This window comes from Martes martes, assembly GCF_963455335.1.
Source record: "Martes martes genome assembly, chromosome: 9".
Taxonomy (NCBI): domain Eukaryota; kingdom Metazoa; phylum Chordata; class Mammalia; order Carnivora; family Mustelidae; genus Martes; species Martes martes.
In genome coordinates this window covers 16,957,670-16,972,806 of record NC_137896.1, presented here as the reverse complement: position 1 = coordinate 16,972,806, position 15,137 = coordinate 16,957,670, and the positions used below count along the sequence as shown (strand labels likewise).

Below are 15,137 nucleotides of genomic sequence, written 5' to 3'. Positions count from 1 at the left end.
TTATGGACATTGGGGAGGGTATGTGCTATGGTGAGTGCTGTGAATTGTGTAAGACTGATGATTCACAGACCTGTACCTCTGAAGCAAATAATACATTACATGTTAATTTAAAAATTCCAGTTTAATACTGTATCACAACATTGATGGATAAGGGACCAACGAATTTCTGGAACAGAGATATGATATTGACCAGTATCTCCTCAGGGCTCCTTCTATATGGATGTATATGATAAATCTCCCTTCTAGTGTCTCCCATGAAAAGTATGTATGCTTCTTTCTTTCCACTAAGAGAAGCTTTGCAAACCTCCCATACACTCCTTTTTGCCTTTGCTCCCAGGAAGCTCAAGAGGTATAGATAATGTTCTATCTCATTAGCCACCTATATTAGGTCTCTGGTATAATGACAACCTTTCTGCCACTAAGATTCTTGAGCTAACTTAAAATTTTAACTAAATATGTATACATATTCACACACACACACATACATATATACACACATGATTACATACACATGCCAAAATATTTATGTGTATTATGTATATATACATGTATGTTGAATTTTCACATGCACACACAGACACACACACACTCATGTTAGCAATATTCTCATTCAAAAGGTACTTAGGAATGCTCACAAAGTTACCATACCTATTGCTTATTCCTCACAAAGACCCCAGTGAGCTTGGGAGGGCACACCTCATCCCCATATGACAGATGGGGAAACTGAAGGTTAGCAGGCCAGTATTCAGTTTAGGTAGCTAAAAAACAGCAGAGTCAGTTTTTAAACCAATGGATCCAATATCCAAATTCAGAGGTATCCCAACTTATTCACCATTTGGGGGCCAACTGAGCCAAACTTCATGGGGACCCTTGTCTTTCGAAGGGGCCTGATGGAAGCAGAAACCCCTGCTTTATGGAAACTTAGGCTGTTACTTCCATGAACCTTTTTAGAACTCAGGGCTAGAGCCTTCATCGATGCCTCAAGATCTAGGCTGACAAGATTATCAGCTGTCAACATTTGGGTAACCTTCATTTCCTTTTCCAAATGAGTCTAAAGTATATTTGCATCAAAAAGGAAAATGTTCTTGGTCCCTTAGGTCTCATACTGTGATAATAAAATCTGTAGGAAATGTAAGTGAGTGGAAAAATAAATTAGCAACCTGGGAGAGCTCATTTTGGTATTTGTACAAGGTGACACTCAGGGAATTTCTCTGTTACTTGGAAAGAGAAGTTTGAGCCCCATCGGCCTTCAGTAGAAGTTCAGAACTTTCAAGAGCAGGTGCTAAGGCTCACATGGTGGAATAGAGCTCAGAGGTAGGTATGCCCAAGGGGCTGGTTGATACCCAGGATCCAAGGATTGGGAAGGAGGACTAGGTAGGCTGATGGGGCATGAAACCTAGGCTCTGGTGAAAGAACAGAGCTAAGAAGAGCATTGACCAGGCATAAATTCTCCAAAGTGGTTGTAGAAAGGTTTTGTTGATAACCCTGGATTCCAAACATCCATTTCAATTCTCTGCTGTAACAGAGCTGATACAATCCAGAAACAGGTTCCTAACATAGGACTATGACAACAAGTCAAAAAAAAAAAAAAAAAAAGTATGTGGAGGTCTTTGGTTCACAGTTTTCTATTACAGTCTGGATCAGCAATTGATGGATGGGAGAGGTCTGAAATTTTCTGAGGCCTCTCAACCACACTGCATGGTAGACTTGGAAGAATGACTGCCTTTCATAGTGGAATAGTGTCACAGGGAATATTAGACTTTCTTTACCCTGTATCCATGGAGATAAAGAGAGAAAGCTGTTACTAAAGCCCTTTCTTCAGGATGAGGTAACTGAGATGCTATGAGATTATTGGGTTCTGATGGGATTTCAGGCCATCCATTTTACTGATTTAAATGGAGTCACTTTGTTTGTGAGACCAGGAAGTAGCACAGACGATAGTACTTTCTTAGCGTCTGGGATGCAGTAGATACTCAAGAATAGAAAGTTCTCAGGATCCATGATAGGGACCACACAGGAGCTTAAAGAGTGAGTGTAGGTATTGTGGGAATTGGAAGGGAAAGCTTCATAATTGTGCTTAATGTGGAAGTGTGGTGGTCGTTAGGAATGGTCTCAAATATCCCAGTTCACATCCTAGGCACATGGTTAGAAGGCACTGCCTCATTCTTTTTGAAGTTTAGCATGGCTACATGAACAGCTTTGGCCAATGGAGTGTGAAAGTGCTATGTGTCATTTTGTGTAGAATTTGAGAACTAGTGTTCTATTTGCCATATTACTTTCTCTGCCTTGGTGATAGTGGAAACATATGTCAAGATGGGCCTTCCATTAGCCTAGGCCTCCGAGTAACTACGATAAACAGAGCCCTTCTGCTGACCCATTTTGGATATGTAGAAGGAGTGAAAAAAACTTTTTTTTCTGATAATACACTGAGATTTCATGGTTGTTTGCTACTATAGCATAAATTAGTTTGTCCTAAGTCATATAGGAGTTTTATTGTAAATTCCCTGACAGAACATCTAAGATCCAAGCCATGAGATACCCTGTGTGATCTTCACTCTAACCCTGTTTGAGCTTGGAACTCCCACATCTTCTCATTCCATGGTTTACCTGAGCTTTTCCCACATGACATATGAGCAGTCACTAAAGTAGAAATAGAATCAGGAAATGGGGTTGGGAGCAGTAAGATTACTCTCCAAAGACAAAATCAATTATGTCACAAGATTCAACAAGAAGAGAGGTCAGGCTTGGAACCATATGTGAAACATTAAACTAAGAAAAAGATAGCCTGAAATGGGGTTAGGAAGCAGTTAAGTCATGGGCAAGTCAAGGCAGTCAGCAGCTGCCACACAGACATGGTTCCTGAGGTCAGATAAGGATGCTCCAACTTTCCCTTCCTTCAGGAGAGGAGCTGCAGGAAATCAGCAAAAGGGAAAAGAACAAATATTACAACTGTGACAGATGACTTATATGTATTGTCTCATTTACTCTTCCCAAATTTGGGGGACGTAGGTCATTAATCACATCATACATCTTGGGATGTTAAGTAACAGCTCACGTTCACATCACTGGAACTGGCCATAATTCAAAGCCAAGTCTGTTTGATGCCTACCTCTCAATTCTTTCCATCCCACCATGCCACAGAGAATCAATCCATGTACAAATGTTCTTTTAATAGAGCTTGGACATAACTAAATATAGCTTCCAATATATTCAGAGACATAGAATTCTCTCTAACCCAGCTCTACCTAGATACCCCTAACTGTTATAATGTGATTACACTGCAAACATGAGGACCCATTCAAAATAGCATCTGGCTTCCGACTGCTCTCAAGAGGCAATTGAGTTCAGGAGCTGGAAGAGAAAGCGAGAGAACAAGAACAATCACCCTTCTACTTCCCACTTCTCTTATTTAGATCACCATTTGGCAGAGGCATCATTCAGGTTAAATGTGCCCTTACATGATGAAAAAGATATGGCAAGGAAAGAGTTTTCCCTGCTACATAAACAGATTATGCACAACAGCCCTGCCCACGAAAAGGTGGCTTCTAGTGGGTATTTGCATGAATTTGCCACACTTGTTTTGCATCCAACCGTTAATTATGGTCCTTTCAACTTCACAATCATGGCTAATGGTGGTGGGGATGCAGAGAACAGTAGATTCAGCAGACCTCATTCTGGGAAGAGTGGGGGAAAAAAACAATGCAAAACTGCACCCACCTGCTGTTTACAATTGAGACAGCTACTCTGGGTACCATTTGGAAGATCTGGAGGAAATCAAGGCTGCCCAGGAGCCTGGAGCTTGGGAAATGAGACAGCTGGGGAAAAGTCTTACTATTATGATGGAAGGCAGGTCCTTTAGGGCTCATCTGTCTATGGTGAAAATAGCTCAGAACCACATCTCATGCTACACTGGATAGAAATTCAGACTGGGCTGACACTTATTTGGTACCTTTCAGAATTTAAGATCTTTCCTCATTTAATCCTCAAAGTGATTGTGTAAAGTGTATATTACCATTTTGATTTCATAAGTGAGGAAACCAATTCACAGAACACAAGAAACAGTTCATAATCTCATTCATTCATTCATCCAACAATCATCAGGTATCTACTACAAGTTAAATATTGTACTCAATATGGAGAATATGGCAGCAAACAAAACAGAGCTCCTACCTCCTGGAGCTCTCAGTCTAAGGAGGGAGGCATGTACTATATAAAAACCAGTGAAATTAAAATATGCTTAGTGTTATAAAGAAAACACACATTAACGTGTGAGTACTGGCATGGCAGCTCTTAGATAATATGACTGGAAAGTTCCTAGAGGGTGTGACATTGAAGATGAGGCCTGAAAAATGAAAAGGCGCTAGTTCTGCAAAGAATGAAGAAAAGAGACACTCAGGTAGAATTACAGCTTGCATAAGCACCCCAAAGAGAGAAAAATACCTTGGAATGTTTGAGAAATAATGTTTTAGAAAATGGTAAAGAGAGGCAGAGTAGTGAAAATGTAGCAGGTGTGGTCTAACTATATCTGTAGCACAAGGCAGGTTCTGGGTACCCCTTTTAAAGAAGGGCATTGGGAAAATGGAGTATGTCTATCAGAGTATAGAATAAATAGGATTAAGGACTTACAGAAAATCATGCCATGTGAGAAACAGAAGCAACTGCATGTTAAAATATCAATAAGAAACAACCTGGGTGGCCAAACATGGTAGTTGGTACTGTCATATTTTCTCCAATAGGCTGACACAGGAAAGAAAGATTTGATTTGTTCAAATCAATACAAGTGCCCAAGAGTAGTGAGTTAAGGAGACCAAATTTGGCTTTATAGAAACAAGAAAGTTCTAATAAAGGAGTCAGCTCTTTCCCTCCAGAGAACTGCAGTGGTCATGCTGAGGCTCTATAATGCCCTGCCCAGAATGCTTTATTGGAGATTTCTTTGTTGGCTTCTCCTCTACATTAGATGACACTGCAAAATCATCCAATTCTAAAATGCTATAATAGATCTATAATACAGCTATATCCAAAACAATGATTACAATATAGCTGATTCACAATAAGACTGGCACTGAGGATTCAGCACCAAGGACAGAGCACTTACAGTCAGCTCCGTCCTTGTATTCTTTCTGTAAGAAAACAGTGTGGAGGTGTCTCAAAAAGTTGGAAATGAGAGACTGTGGACTCTGAGGAACTAACTGAGGGTTTTGGAGGGGAGTGGGAGGTTGGGTGAGCCTGGTGGTGGGTATTGTGGAGGGCACGTATTGCATGGAGCACTGGGTGTGGTGTATACACAATGAATTCTGGAACACTGAAAAGAAATTAAAAAAATAAAAATTTTTTAAAAAGTTGGAAATGGAGCTATCCTTACGATCCAGCAATTGCACTACTGGGTATTTACCCAAAGATACAGATGTAGTGAAAAGAAGGGCCATATGCACCCCAGTGTTCATAGCAGCAATGTCCACAATAGCCACAATGTGGAAAGAGCCGAGATGTTCTTCAACAGATGGATACAGAAGATGTGTTCCATATATACAATGAAATATTACTCAGCCTTCACAAAGGATGAATACCCAACTTCTGCATCAACATGGATGGGACTGGGGGAGATTATGCTATGTGAAATAAGTCAAACAGAGAAAGACAATTATCATACAGTTTCCTTATTTGTGGAACATAAGGAATAATAGTATGGAGGACATTAGGAGAAGGAAGGAAAAAATGAAGGAGGGGAAATCGGAGGGGGAGATGAACCATGAGAGTCTATGGACTCCAAGAAACAAACTGAGGGTTTTAGAGGGGAAGGAGGTGGGGGGATGTGTTAGCCCAGTGATGGGTATTAAGGAGGGAGGGCATGGATTGCATGGAGCACTGGGTGTTATATGTAAACAATGAATCATGGAACACTACATCAAAAATTAATGATGTACTGTATGGTGACTAACATAATTTTAAAAAAGGAAGAAAGAGTCAATGGGTAAGTGTGATTTTACTAATCTGATAAAAATTCCCAATAAAAGTGCCTGTCAACAACTCACACTTCATGAAAATGAATGCAAGGATTCTGAGCACCATGGCTCACGATGCATATCATACTTGGGCTCTCCATAGTGTTTATGGGGTTGGATTACAATACTCCACATTTATATAGATTACTGTAGAGTTTACATAATGTCCTTATCCTCATCCTATTAATAGTCAACATAGATCTTACATCAACAGTTAATGAGTGAACCCACATTTGTAAATCTAATGACTAATTATTTGACACATTATTTTATTTATTTATTTTTAACAACTCCACTACTAGAATGTAAAAAGTATGAAGGCAGGGGTTTTTGTCTGTTTGGCTTACTGTTTTATTCTGGGCACTCAGGAGAAGTGCCTTTTTTTGACATACAGTATGTGATTCCTAGATGTTTACTTAATATATTTAATTCTTTTTAAGCAGCTTACTTAAAGTCAAAGATACTAGGATTTTTTTTATGTAGGTAGTCTGATTGTAAAGGCTGGATATTTAGCCACTCTGCTAAACTAACAAACAAAACAAAACAAGACAATCCTTAATATCCACAGAATAAATGTATCTGGACCTTAAAATTTTCTTACCCTGTTTTGACTAAAACTTGCAGATTAGGTTGGGAGCAATACAACTGATTGTATTGTAAATTATTCTACCTGGCCCACAAACACCCTGCAACAAATGGCCATTTTTACTTTCCTTTGATTTGTTTTAATTTAGTATGACTTTGCCCCATCCTTTGGTTTTAATCTTCTAGTGATATAGAAATATCTTGACCCAAAATATTTTTTCCTCTTTTACGAAGGGAACAAAGCACCACTTAAAAAAAAAAAAATCAAACCTAATGCTTTTGTCTTCTGGCTTGCTTTATAGTTGCTGATTTTCACATTTACTTATAGTTTCCTTTGCTTCTCCACCTTTTCTTTGTAGTCTGTTGTTTTCTGGCTTCTTAAAGGATAGATTGGAAAGCTGCCTTTATGTTTAAAAAACTATACTTTTCAAAAATTCTCAGTATCAAAAACAGAGTAGAAGTTATTTATTCCATCCTGTCTAATGTGGAGTAATTGGCAGATTTTTATTTACACTCCACTCATCAATCCTCCAACTCCTCCTCAGTTTTTGTTAACAGCAAATTACAGACCCAGATTACAATGTTAATTCTTTATATTATATATTTTCTCCTTAAGTAATTATTTTTATATTAACCTTCTCTTTTTATAACATATTTATAGCAATAATTGAGCATCAACACTGTGTTGAATTAGTTTCCATGCTCACTGCAGGTCTTTTCATTCCATATATCTTTGTTCTAGATTTCCTTCTTTTGATTCATTGCTTGGTCAATTGCTCTTTGAATGATTTATTAGAAGCAGGGCATGTGGGAGCCCCTGGATACTGAGAATGTCTTCCTGATGTATTTGCACAAGAACAACAACTTGGCTGATAAAGAATTTGTGGGTTATAACATTTTCTCTTCAAAAATCCTCCAGGCTTACCTGCATTGTCTGCTGCCCTTTCTGAGACAGAGGAATCTGAGAAGGGCCAGGCAGAGATCTGTTAGACTGAGAATGGCTTTTCTGCTCCTATGACCCTTTAGCTTAACTCTTTTTAGTAAAACTTAATGCTGAATACAGTAATTTGAAATACAGTGTGTAGCTTTTCCTTTGCCGGAAGAAAACAACACACTGAGTGCCCAGCTCTCAACAACATTTCCTCTCTGTTCCTGTGAGGCCAATGGCACATTCAAGATCCCTGTCATAAGCATGCACCCAATCCCCTTAATTTCCTTCCTGCAAATCTTAGTTCCAGAACAGGAGCACACATGCTGTGGGATCGAAGGCGTAAGTAATTAAACGATCCTTGTTCATCTCGAAGCAATAGTAGAAACTGCTTCCTAGATGAGGTAGCTTTGGGGTAGGATGACTTTTTTTCCCAAAGGCAAAAATCCATGTCTTGAGGAGATAGTCTACTGTGTGTGATGTTTGGGAAGCAAAACTTCCCACAGTCCTCCTATGGCACCTGCTGTTCTACCAAGGGCCAACCATGCTTGTGTTCAGCAAATTCCTCCTGAGGTCCATTTCTCAATTTCTTGGGTTCTACAGACTTGGTCTCTTGCTAGTTTTTGGTTTTCTTTTTTTTTTTTTTTTTTTTTAGAGTCTTGGTAAGAATGTGACAGAGAGTGAATTGAGTGCAGCTGCTACTCTTCTTCACAGCATGCAAACCCAAAAGCACCTCTTGACATGTTGCCAAGAGCAGGGAAAGTCACACCTTCTCAGAGTTGTGCTCCGCCAATAAACTGGCCAGTCTGGGATGCAGAGAACCAGGAACAAGATGGGCCCCCAGATGCTTTCTGCTCATCTTTATGTCTTCCTCCTCAATATATCAGAGTGTTTCGTGCAGAGGGAAGACCAGATGGACAGATGGAAGGCAGTCTGGCGGCTTCTCTTTGTAGTTTTAAACTCTCTGTGAGGAACGTTGCTTGAGCAAGTAATAAATGCAGAACTGAAATACCAATGTGGAATTTAAATGGCTATGTGGACATTTAAAATGTTAATTAGTTCCTCAATCCAGGTTTCTCGTAAGGTAATGACTTCCACTGACAGACTAAACTCTCCATCTTGGCCACCAGAGCCTACAGAGGCTACATACTTCACCAGATCTTGCTTTTGTCTCAGTGTTTCCTTCTCCAGTGAGCTTCTCACTTCTCCAGAAATACTGTGAAACGTGGTACACACCAGATTCCCCTATGTTACGAAAGCTTTTGGAGGGCACCTACTTTATAACCTTAATATGAATTATACAGCTTAGCATATGGCATTGTTTGTTATATATTTGTTGAATGAAATACAGCAATCTGAGATATGTCCACAAAAGTATTCTAGATAGAAAATACTTGTGTCATAAGAGGAACTAAAGATACTCAACTTTCGGAAATAAGATCAGATGGTATGTTTGAACAGAGGGGAGGTAGATGGTAAGAAAGATCTTATGGAACTGAAAGAATGCTGCCCAAGAAGGCAATTGCATTGGTTCTCTTGGGACCTAAGAGTCTGGACTAATGGCAATGCATAGAAGCTATAATAAGAGACATATTTCAAGCAGCACAATAAAAGGACTTCGTAGAACTACAGCCACCCCAGAGATCAGTAAAGTTACCATGTAAAGGAGTAAGTTCTCTGTCACTGGAGATATTCAGGAATATGCATTAATACCAGTTAAGTGTGATATTGTAAAGTTGATTGTTTTATGTGGAGGGGTAGGGAAGTAGGTATCTGGTGACCTTTTAGATCTTTTCCAGCCCTGTGCTTTTGTGATGTTATGAATGGCATCCCATCTTGACCAAAGAAATATTTGACATTAAAAGAGGTTACCTTGTCTTTGGGAGAAGAAAACATTTTCTAATGTGACTACTGGTAATAACAAAAGAGTTAACATTCACTGATTAACTACAACATGTTTAGTTCATTCATAAATAATAAATCGATAGGTATTATTCTGTAAGTGAGGAAATTGATCTTCAGGTAGGCATGTGATTTGCCCAGAGGTAATTTGAAAGATCTTTTTATCTTTTATTATTTTTATTTATTTATTTTTAGAGAGTGTGTGTGCATGCACCTGTGGGTATGTGGTAGGTGAGGTGGGTAGGAGGGGCAGAGGGAGAGGCAGAGAAAGAATCCCACCCAGGCTCCACACCCAGTATGGGGCTCAATTCCACAACCCTCAGGTCGTGACCTGAGCTGAAGTCAAGAGTTGGACGCTCATCTGACTGAGCCACCCAGGTACTGTAGACCTTTTATCTTTGAATACTGAGGTCTGCAAATTTTTTCTGTGAAGCGTCATACAGTAAATATTTTAGGCTTTATGTGGCATAACATCTTTGTCTCAACTACTCAACTTGAGACACCTGGGTGCCTCAGTTTGTTAGCCATCTGCCTTCGGCTTGGTCATGATCCCAGGATTCTGGTATCAAGTCGCACATTGGGCTCATCACCCAGTGGAGAGCCTGCTTCTCTTTCTGTCTGCCACTCCTCTGCTTGTGCTCTCTCTCTCTCTCTCTCTGATAAAAAATAAATAAATAAAATCTTTAAAAAAATAAACTACTCAACTATACTGTTATAGCATCAAAGCAACCTTAGACTATATAAATGAATAGGCATTGCTGTATTAAAAAAAGTTTACACACACACACACACACACACACACACACACACACACACACAGGCATGCGGCTGGATTTGATCCCCAGGCCTTAGTTTTTCAAGCTCTGCTCTAAGGCCATGCTACTTTTCATTTGAGAACAGGAAAATACACACAAGGCAAGAAATGACCTCCATGTGGCCATACTTACTCCATTTGCTTTGCTGAGTGCCTGGAAGTAGATGCTGTAGCTTTTCAGAGGGGAAAGAGGAGGGTTCCAGTATCCATTGTATGTCTTATTGTCACCCACTGTAAATGGCTGGGTGACAGGCAGGTTGGCAGGCTTCAATTCAGCGGCAAAGTAGTGTAGAGAATCAAGGCTGGAGGCATTCCTATAGCTCACAGGCACCGAAAAGCACTCAATGATGTCAGCCGCCCTTCGTGACTTCTGAAGTCGCTCTTCCTTGACAACCAGCTGATAAACACTGGACAGGAAAGAGAGGAAGATGAGCAACTATCTGGAAGGATGGACTTATTATTTATCACCACTTCTATTTACAACTAAACCTCCCTCCTAAGATTTAGAATGAATAAGCCCCCTGCTTTGTAGAAACCTATCTCCATTTAGATGTCCCAAGGCCAGCTCACACTGGATATATCCAAAACGCAACATGGTCCCAAGCCCAACAAATCTGCCTCCTCCTTCTACATTTTTTCCTTAGAAAAGGGTAGCATTGCCCATCAAGTGACGAGATCTTGAGTCTGGGGCTCATCCTCAATTCCTACCTCTTTGGATATCACTCTGCATTTATCATCAAAAAGCTCTGTTGACATCCGCAATCTGTACCTGCCCTTTTCCTTCCTTTCCCTCCACTGAAAATGCTGAGGTTGGGCACTTTCCTACCTCTTACCTGGATTCAACTTGTCTCTTTGCCTCTAACTTATTTATCAACTAGCCAACTCATTGACCTTCCTGAATATAACACTGTCCCTCTTCAAGCACTCTCATAAGCTCTCCATTATCTGAATGATATAATCTAAACTCCTCATCCTGGCACTGGGACACTTGTGCCTGGCTTCCTGTCTTTTGGAAACTCTTGGGTTAGTCCCTGATTCTAGCTGCTCCAGACCCTGCTATTGCACAAACATCCCGTGGATCCCACCCCAGGCCATCATCAGTTCATGCTTCCTCTACCTGCAGTGTCCTCCACTTTTGCTGGTGGAAGCCTTTCCCTAAAGGCTGAGTCTATCTTTCATCTCCTCAATGAACTCCATCTAGACCTTCCCAATCTGAATGAGTCCTCCTCCTTAGTTCCCATACAATTCATTAATGGATATCTTCTTGGGATTTACAGTAATACGTACATGGAACTACTGTTTCTCTGGCTAGACTGTGACCTCTTGGACAGTGGGAGTTGTGGTTTAGTTATCTCTGCATCACTCCCTCCACCATATACTGCTGAGTAGGCTGCCTGATACCCATACAGTGATCAGTGAATACTTGCTCAAGTGAACCAAACTAAGCTGAGCTAAAACCGAAAGCAGGCATGAAACCAAATATGACTGGATACAGAATCCCTAATTAAGATAAACAGTAAGTACCCTGAATTCCTGTCTAGTGATCTTGTACCATTCCTTTCAACTTAGAAGTAAGTAAGGAGTGCTCGCTTCAGCAGCACATATACTAAAATTGGAAGAAAGTAAGGAGGTGCTAGTGTGTGAAGAGATGACCAAGCCTTTATTCAACACCAGCTATATGCCAAATGTATAGGCTTTTTAAATAAAAGTTATCCTAATGTTTGTGCATTTGGATAGCATTTTACTACCTCCTTGAATGTGTACAATTTGTACTTCTCTTGAAAAGTGCTTTTTTTTTTCTTGCCTAAACAACAAACATTTATTTTCTCACAGTTTTGCAGGATATAAGTCCAAGATCACAGTGTCAACAGGGATGGTTCCGAGAAGTGCTTTAAAAAAAAAAAAAAAGATTTTATTTATTTGAGAGAGAGAGAGAAGAAGAAGAAGAAGAAGACTATCCACTGAACAGAGAGCCTGATGCAAGGCTCAATCTCAGGACCCTGAGATCATGACCAGAGCCAAAAGCAGATGCTTAACTGACCGAACCACCTAAGCGCCCTGAATGAATGTTCCTCTTTTAGAAGAACTTTATTGCATAGATCTCTGGGACTCATGCCCTAAGACAAAAGATCAATTTCCCAAAGAGTGCCCCCAGGAAACTTTTGTGAATTAATGAGGTGATTGCAGCAGTGGCCCCAAACCAATCATTTAAAAATAACATAGTGAGATAGCACATGGTTTATGAAGATGGAATATGGTAAGGGCTATCATCTTTCGATCAGGCTATCCATCTAGAGCTATTTGATTAAGAAGCACAACTTGGGCAAAGACAGAGGCACAGGACAATCTGAATTAAAAATAAAAGGGTACAGAGGGACTGACCCAAGGAAACATGCCACACCGAACATGGCAAGTCTTCCCCCTGAATCTCCTTAAGCATGGGGATCATCAGTAATGCAAATGGGAAAGAAACAGGCATACAAATGTCTGCCACACTTAGAATGTGGCATCTGAGTTGAGGTGAGCAATGGCTCAACAAGCATACGTACTGTTTGATGGGCACATCTGAATGAGAGCTCAGTGGCCCAGAAGGCATGTGAGTGGCATGTGAGTGAATGTAGCCCATCTTTCTGGGAATGCAGACTACATCTGAGTGTGAGCAATGTCCAAATGAGCATCTATAGGACTTGGGTGTCTAAAAACTGAGCAAACATATATACTCTTGGAACGAGTGGGTGTGATATCCAGGTGACTGTCACCTAGGTGTGTGTACACCTAAATGTGTATGACATCAGAGTCTGTATATGTGTGTGTGACATCATCTATATATGTTCATAAAACTGAAGTCAATAAACACCTAAATTAAATTAGGACTTCGGTGCCCATTCCCTCCTCCTCAACCCTGGAGTCCTTCTCAATGACACAATCAGTTTGTTTTTCAGGACAGCTAAGCTCAAAACAATCTCTGAAAAACATCACAAAGACCCAAGAACCAAGCCTAGAGGTCACAAGGTGAGAGTGGAGGGGTGTCTATAACAGTTTTTGGACCCCCCAATGGTTTATATGTAATAGCAGTCTTCAGTAAAACTTTGAATCTGGCCAGAGTGTTAAGGACTGCTTGTTGAGGGCTTATGCTTCATGGAACTCTAATCTATGAGGGAAAGAGCAAAAGGCAATGAAGAGTGAAGGAGCAACAGTCTCTTGGGTCCACCTGGGAGCTTGTAATAGCACCTACAAGATGGAACTGGGCTCTCCAGCCTATCCAGCCCTACAAGACAGAACTAGGCTCTCCAGCCTATCCAGCCCTCATATCCTCCTGACCAGGTTGGGAAGCATGAACAGCCTCATCCCTAGGAACAGGGGTTGCAAAGATCTGTGAGTCTTTTCCTTGAGGTCCAGTCTATCCCTAACTACTCTTGGGTTAACCCTGTCCACATGAGAAGACCTCTGTTTCCATTTCTTTCTTTCTTTCTTTTTTAAAGTTATGTTCAGTTAGCCAGAATATAGTACATCATAAGTTTCTGATGTAGTGTTCAGTGACTCATTAGTTGCATATAATGCCCAGCGCTCATCACAACACATGCCCTCCTTAACACCCATCATATGGTTACTCCATCCCCATACCCTCCTCCCCTCTGTAACCCTAACTTTGTTTCCTGGAGTTCAGAGTCTCTCATGGCTTGTCTCCCTCTCTGATTTCTTCGCATTTAGTTCCCCCCACCTTCCCCTGGGGTCCTCTGCTCTATTCCTTATGTTCCACATATGAATAAAACCATATGATAATTTTCTTTCTCTGCTTAACTTATTTCACTTAGCATAGTTCCCTCCAGTTCCATCCATGTTGATGCAAATGGTGGGTACTCATCTTTTCTGATGGCTGAGTAATATTCCATTGTATATATGAACCACATCATCTTTATCTATTCATCTTTTGAAGGGCATCTTGGTTCCTTCCACAGTTTGATTATTGTGGACATTGCTGCTATGAACATTGGGGTGCATATGCCCCTTCTTTTCACTACATCTGTATCTTTGCAGTAAATGTTTTCATTTCTAAGCCCAAAACTCTCATGCCACTCCTGACTCCTTCTGTCACCCTCGCCCTCTAAATTGAGAACCCAAACCCCTGAGAGCTTCACTGGGGCTGAATCTCATTCCTGGAATCACTTTCTGTTGTCTTTGGCCCTACAAAGATGGAATAGATCAAGAAGAAGCACAAGGCTGGCCTGAGCACTGCCCAGGACTGGCATGATATTCCACAAAAGGCTAGAGATGGAGGCAAAACATGTTTCCAGGGCCAGCCTGTGATCCTGAAACCAGTCTAACTATTGACGACTCAACTGCCAATTCAACCACACTCAGTAGCCACATTACAGAAGATGCTGAGGCCAACAGCAGAGTGTCCCATGTCTGTCAAATTGCAGCAAAAGTAGAAAGCCAGACTTCTCATTTACAGTCCAGTACGCTTTATTTCTCTACCTTCCTTCTTTTACTAGAAGCCAACAAAATGTACAAAGGGCCTTCTGGGTATTTTTTACTTGGCGGCTTGAACTACTTAAATCTTTCCTACCCAGCTCCTTCTGAAATCACAAAGCCGAGCAAAGGATATATTTGAGGAGGGGCGTGTTAAACTGTGCTGTCAACATACAGTTCACATACAATTGGGATGAATGTGCCGAAGTATAGCCAGCAACACCCTCAGGCCCATTGTGCCTGCAGCTTGTCCATTAAGAGGCAAATCTGCAACCGCAGCCAGAAAACTATAAACCATTTGGTCATAAAAATCTTTCTGGCAGCAGATCCAGCCTCTCTCCAAGATCAGGAAACTCTGATGAAGGAGGAGGAAGGAAGAGATGGCACGTGCAAGTTATGCAACTGTCCTTCCCCACTTTAGGCAGTGGGGGCA

General features: G+C 40.8%; 1 protein-coding gene across 8 annotated transcripts in view; it reads right to left on the bottom strand.

The window, feature by feature from the left end:
• The window catches only part of PTPRT (protein tyrosine phosphatase receptor type T), a gene marked incomplete at both ends in the record, with an annotated part of 1,058,076 nt that overhangs the window by 249,755 nt on the left and 793,184 nt on the right, over positions 1–15,137 (bottom strand). For all 8 annotated transcript variants that reach the window (XM_080814111.1, XM_080814118.1, XM_080814112.1 and 5 more), the window contains one exon: positions 10,365–10,638. In XM_080814111.1, coding sequence (XP_080670237.1) covers positions 10,365–10,638 — 274 coding nt within the window. The remainder of the gene's footprint in view (positions 1–10,364; positions 10,639–15,137) is intronic.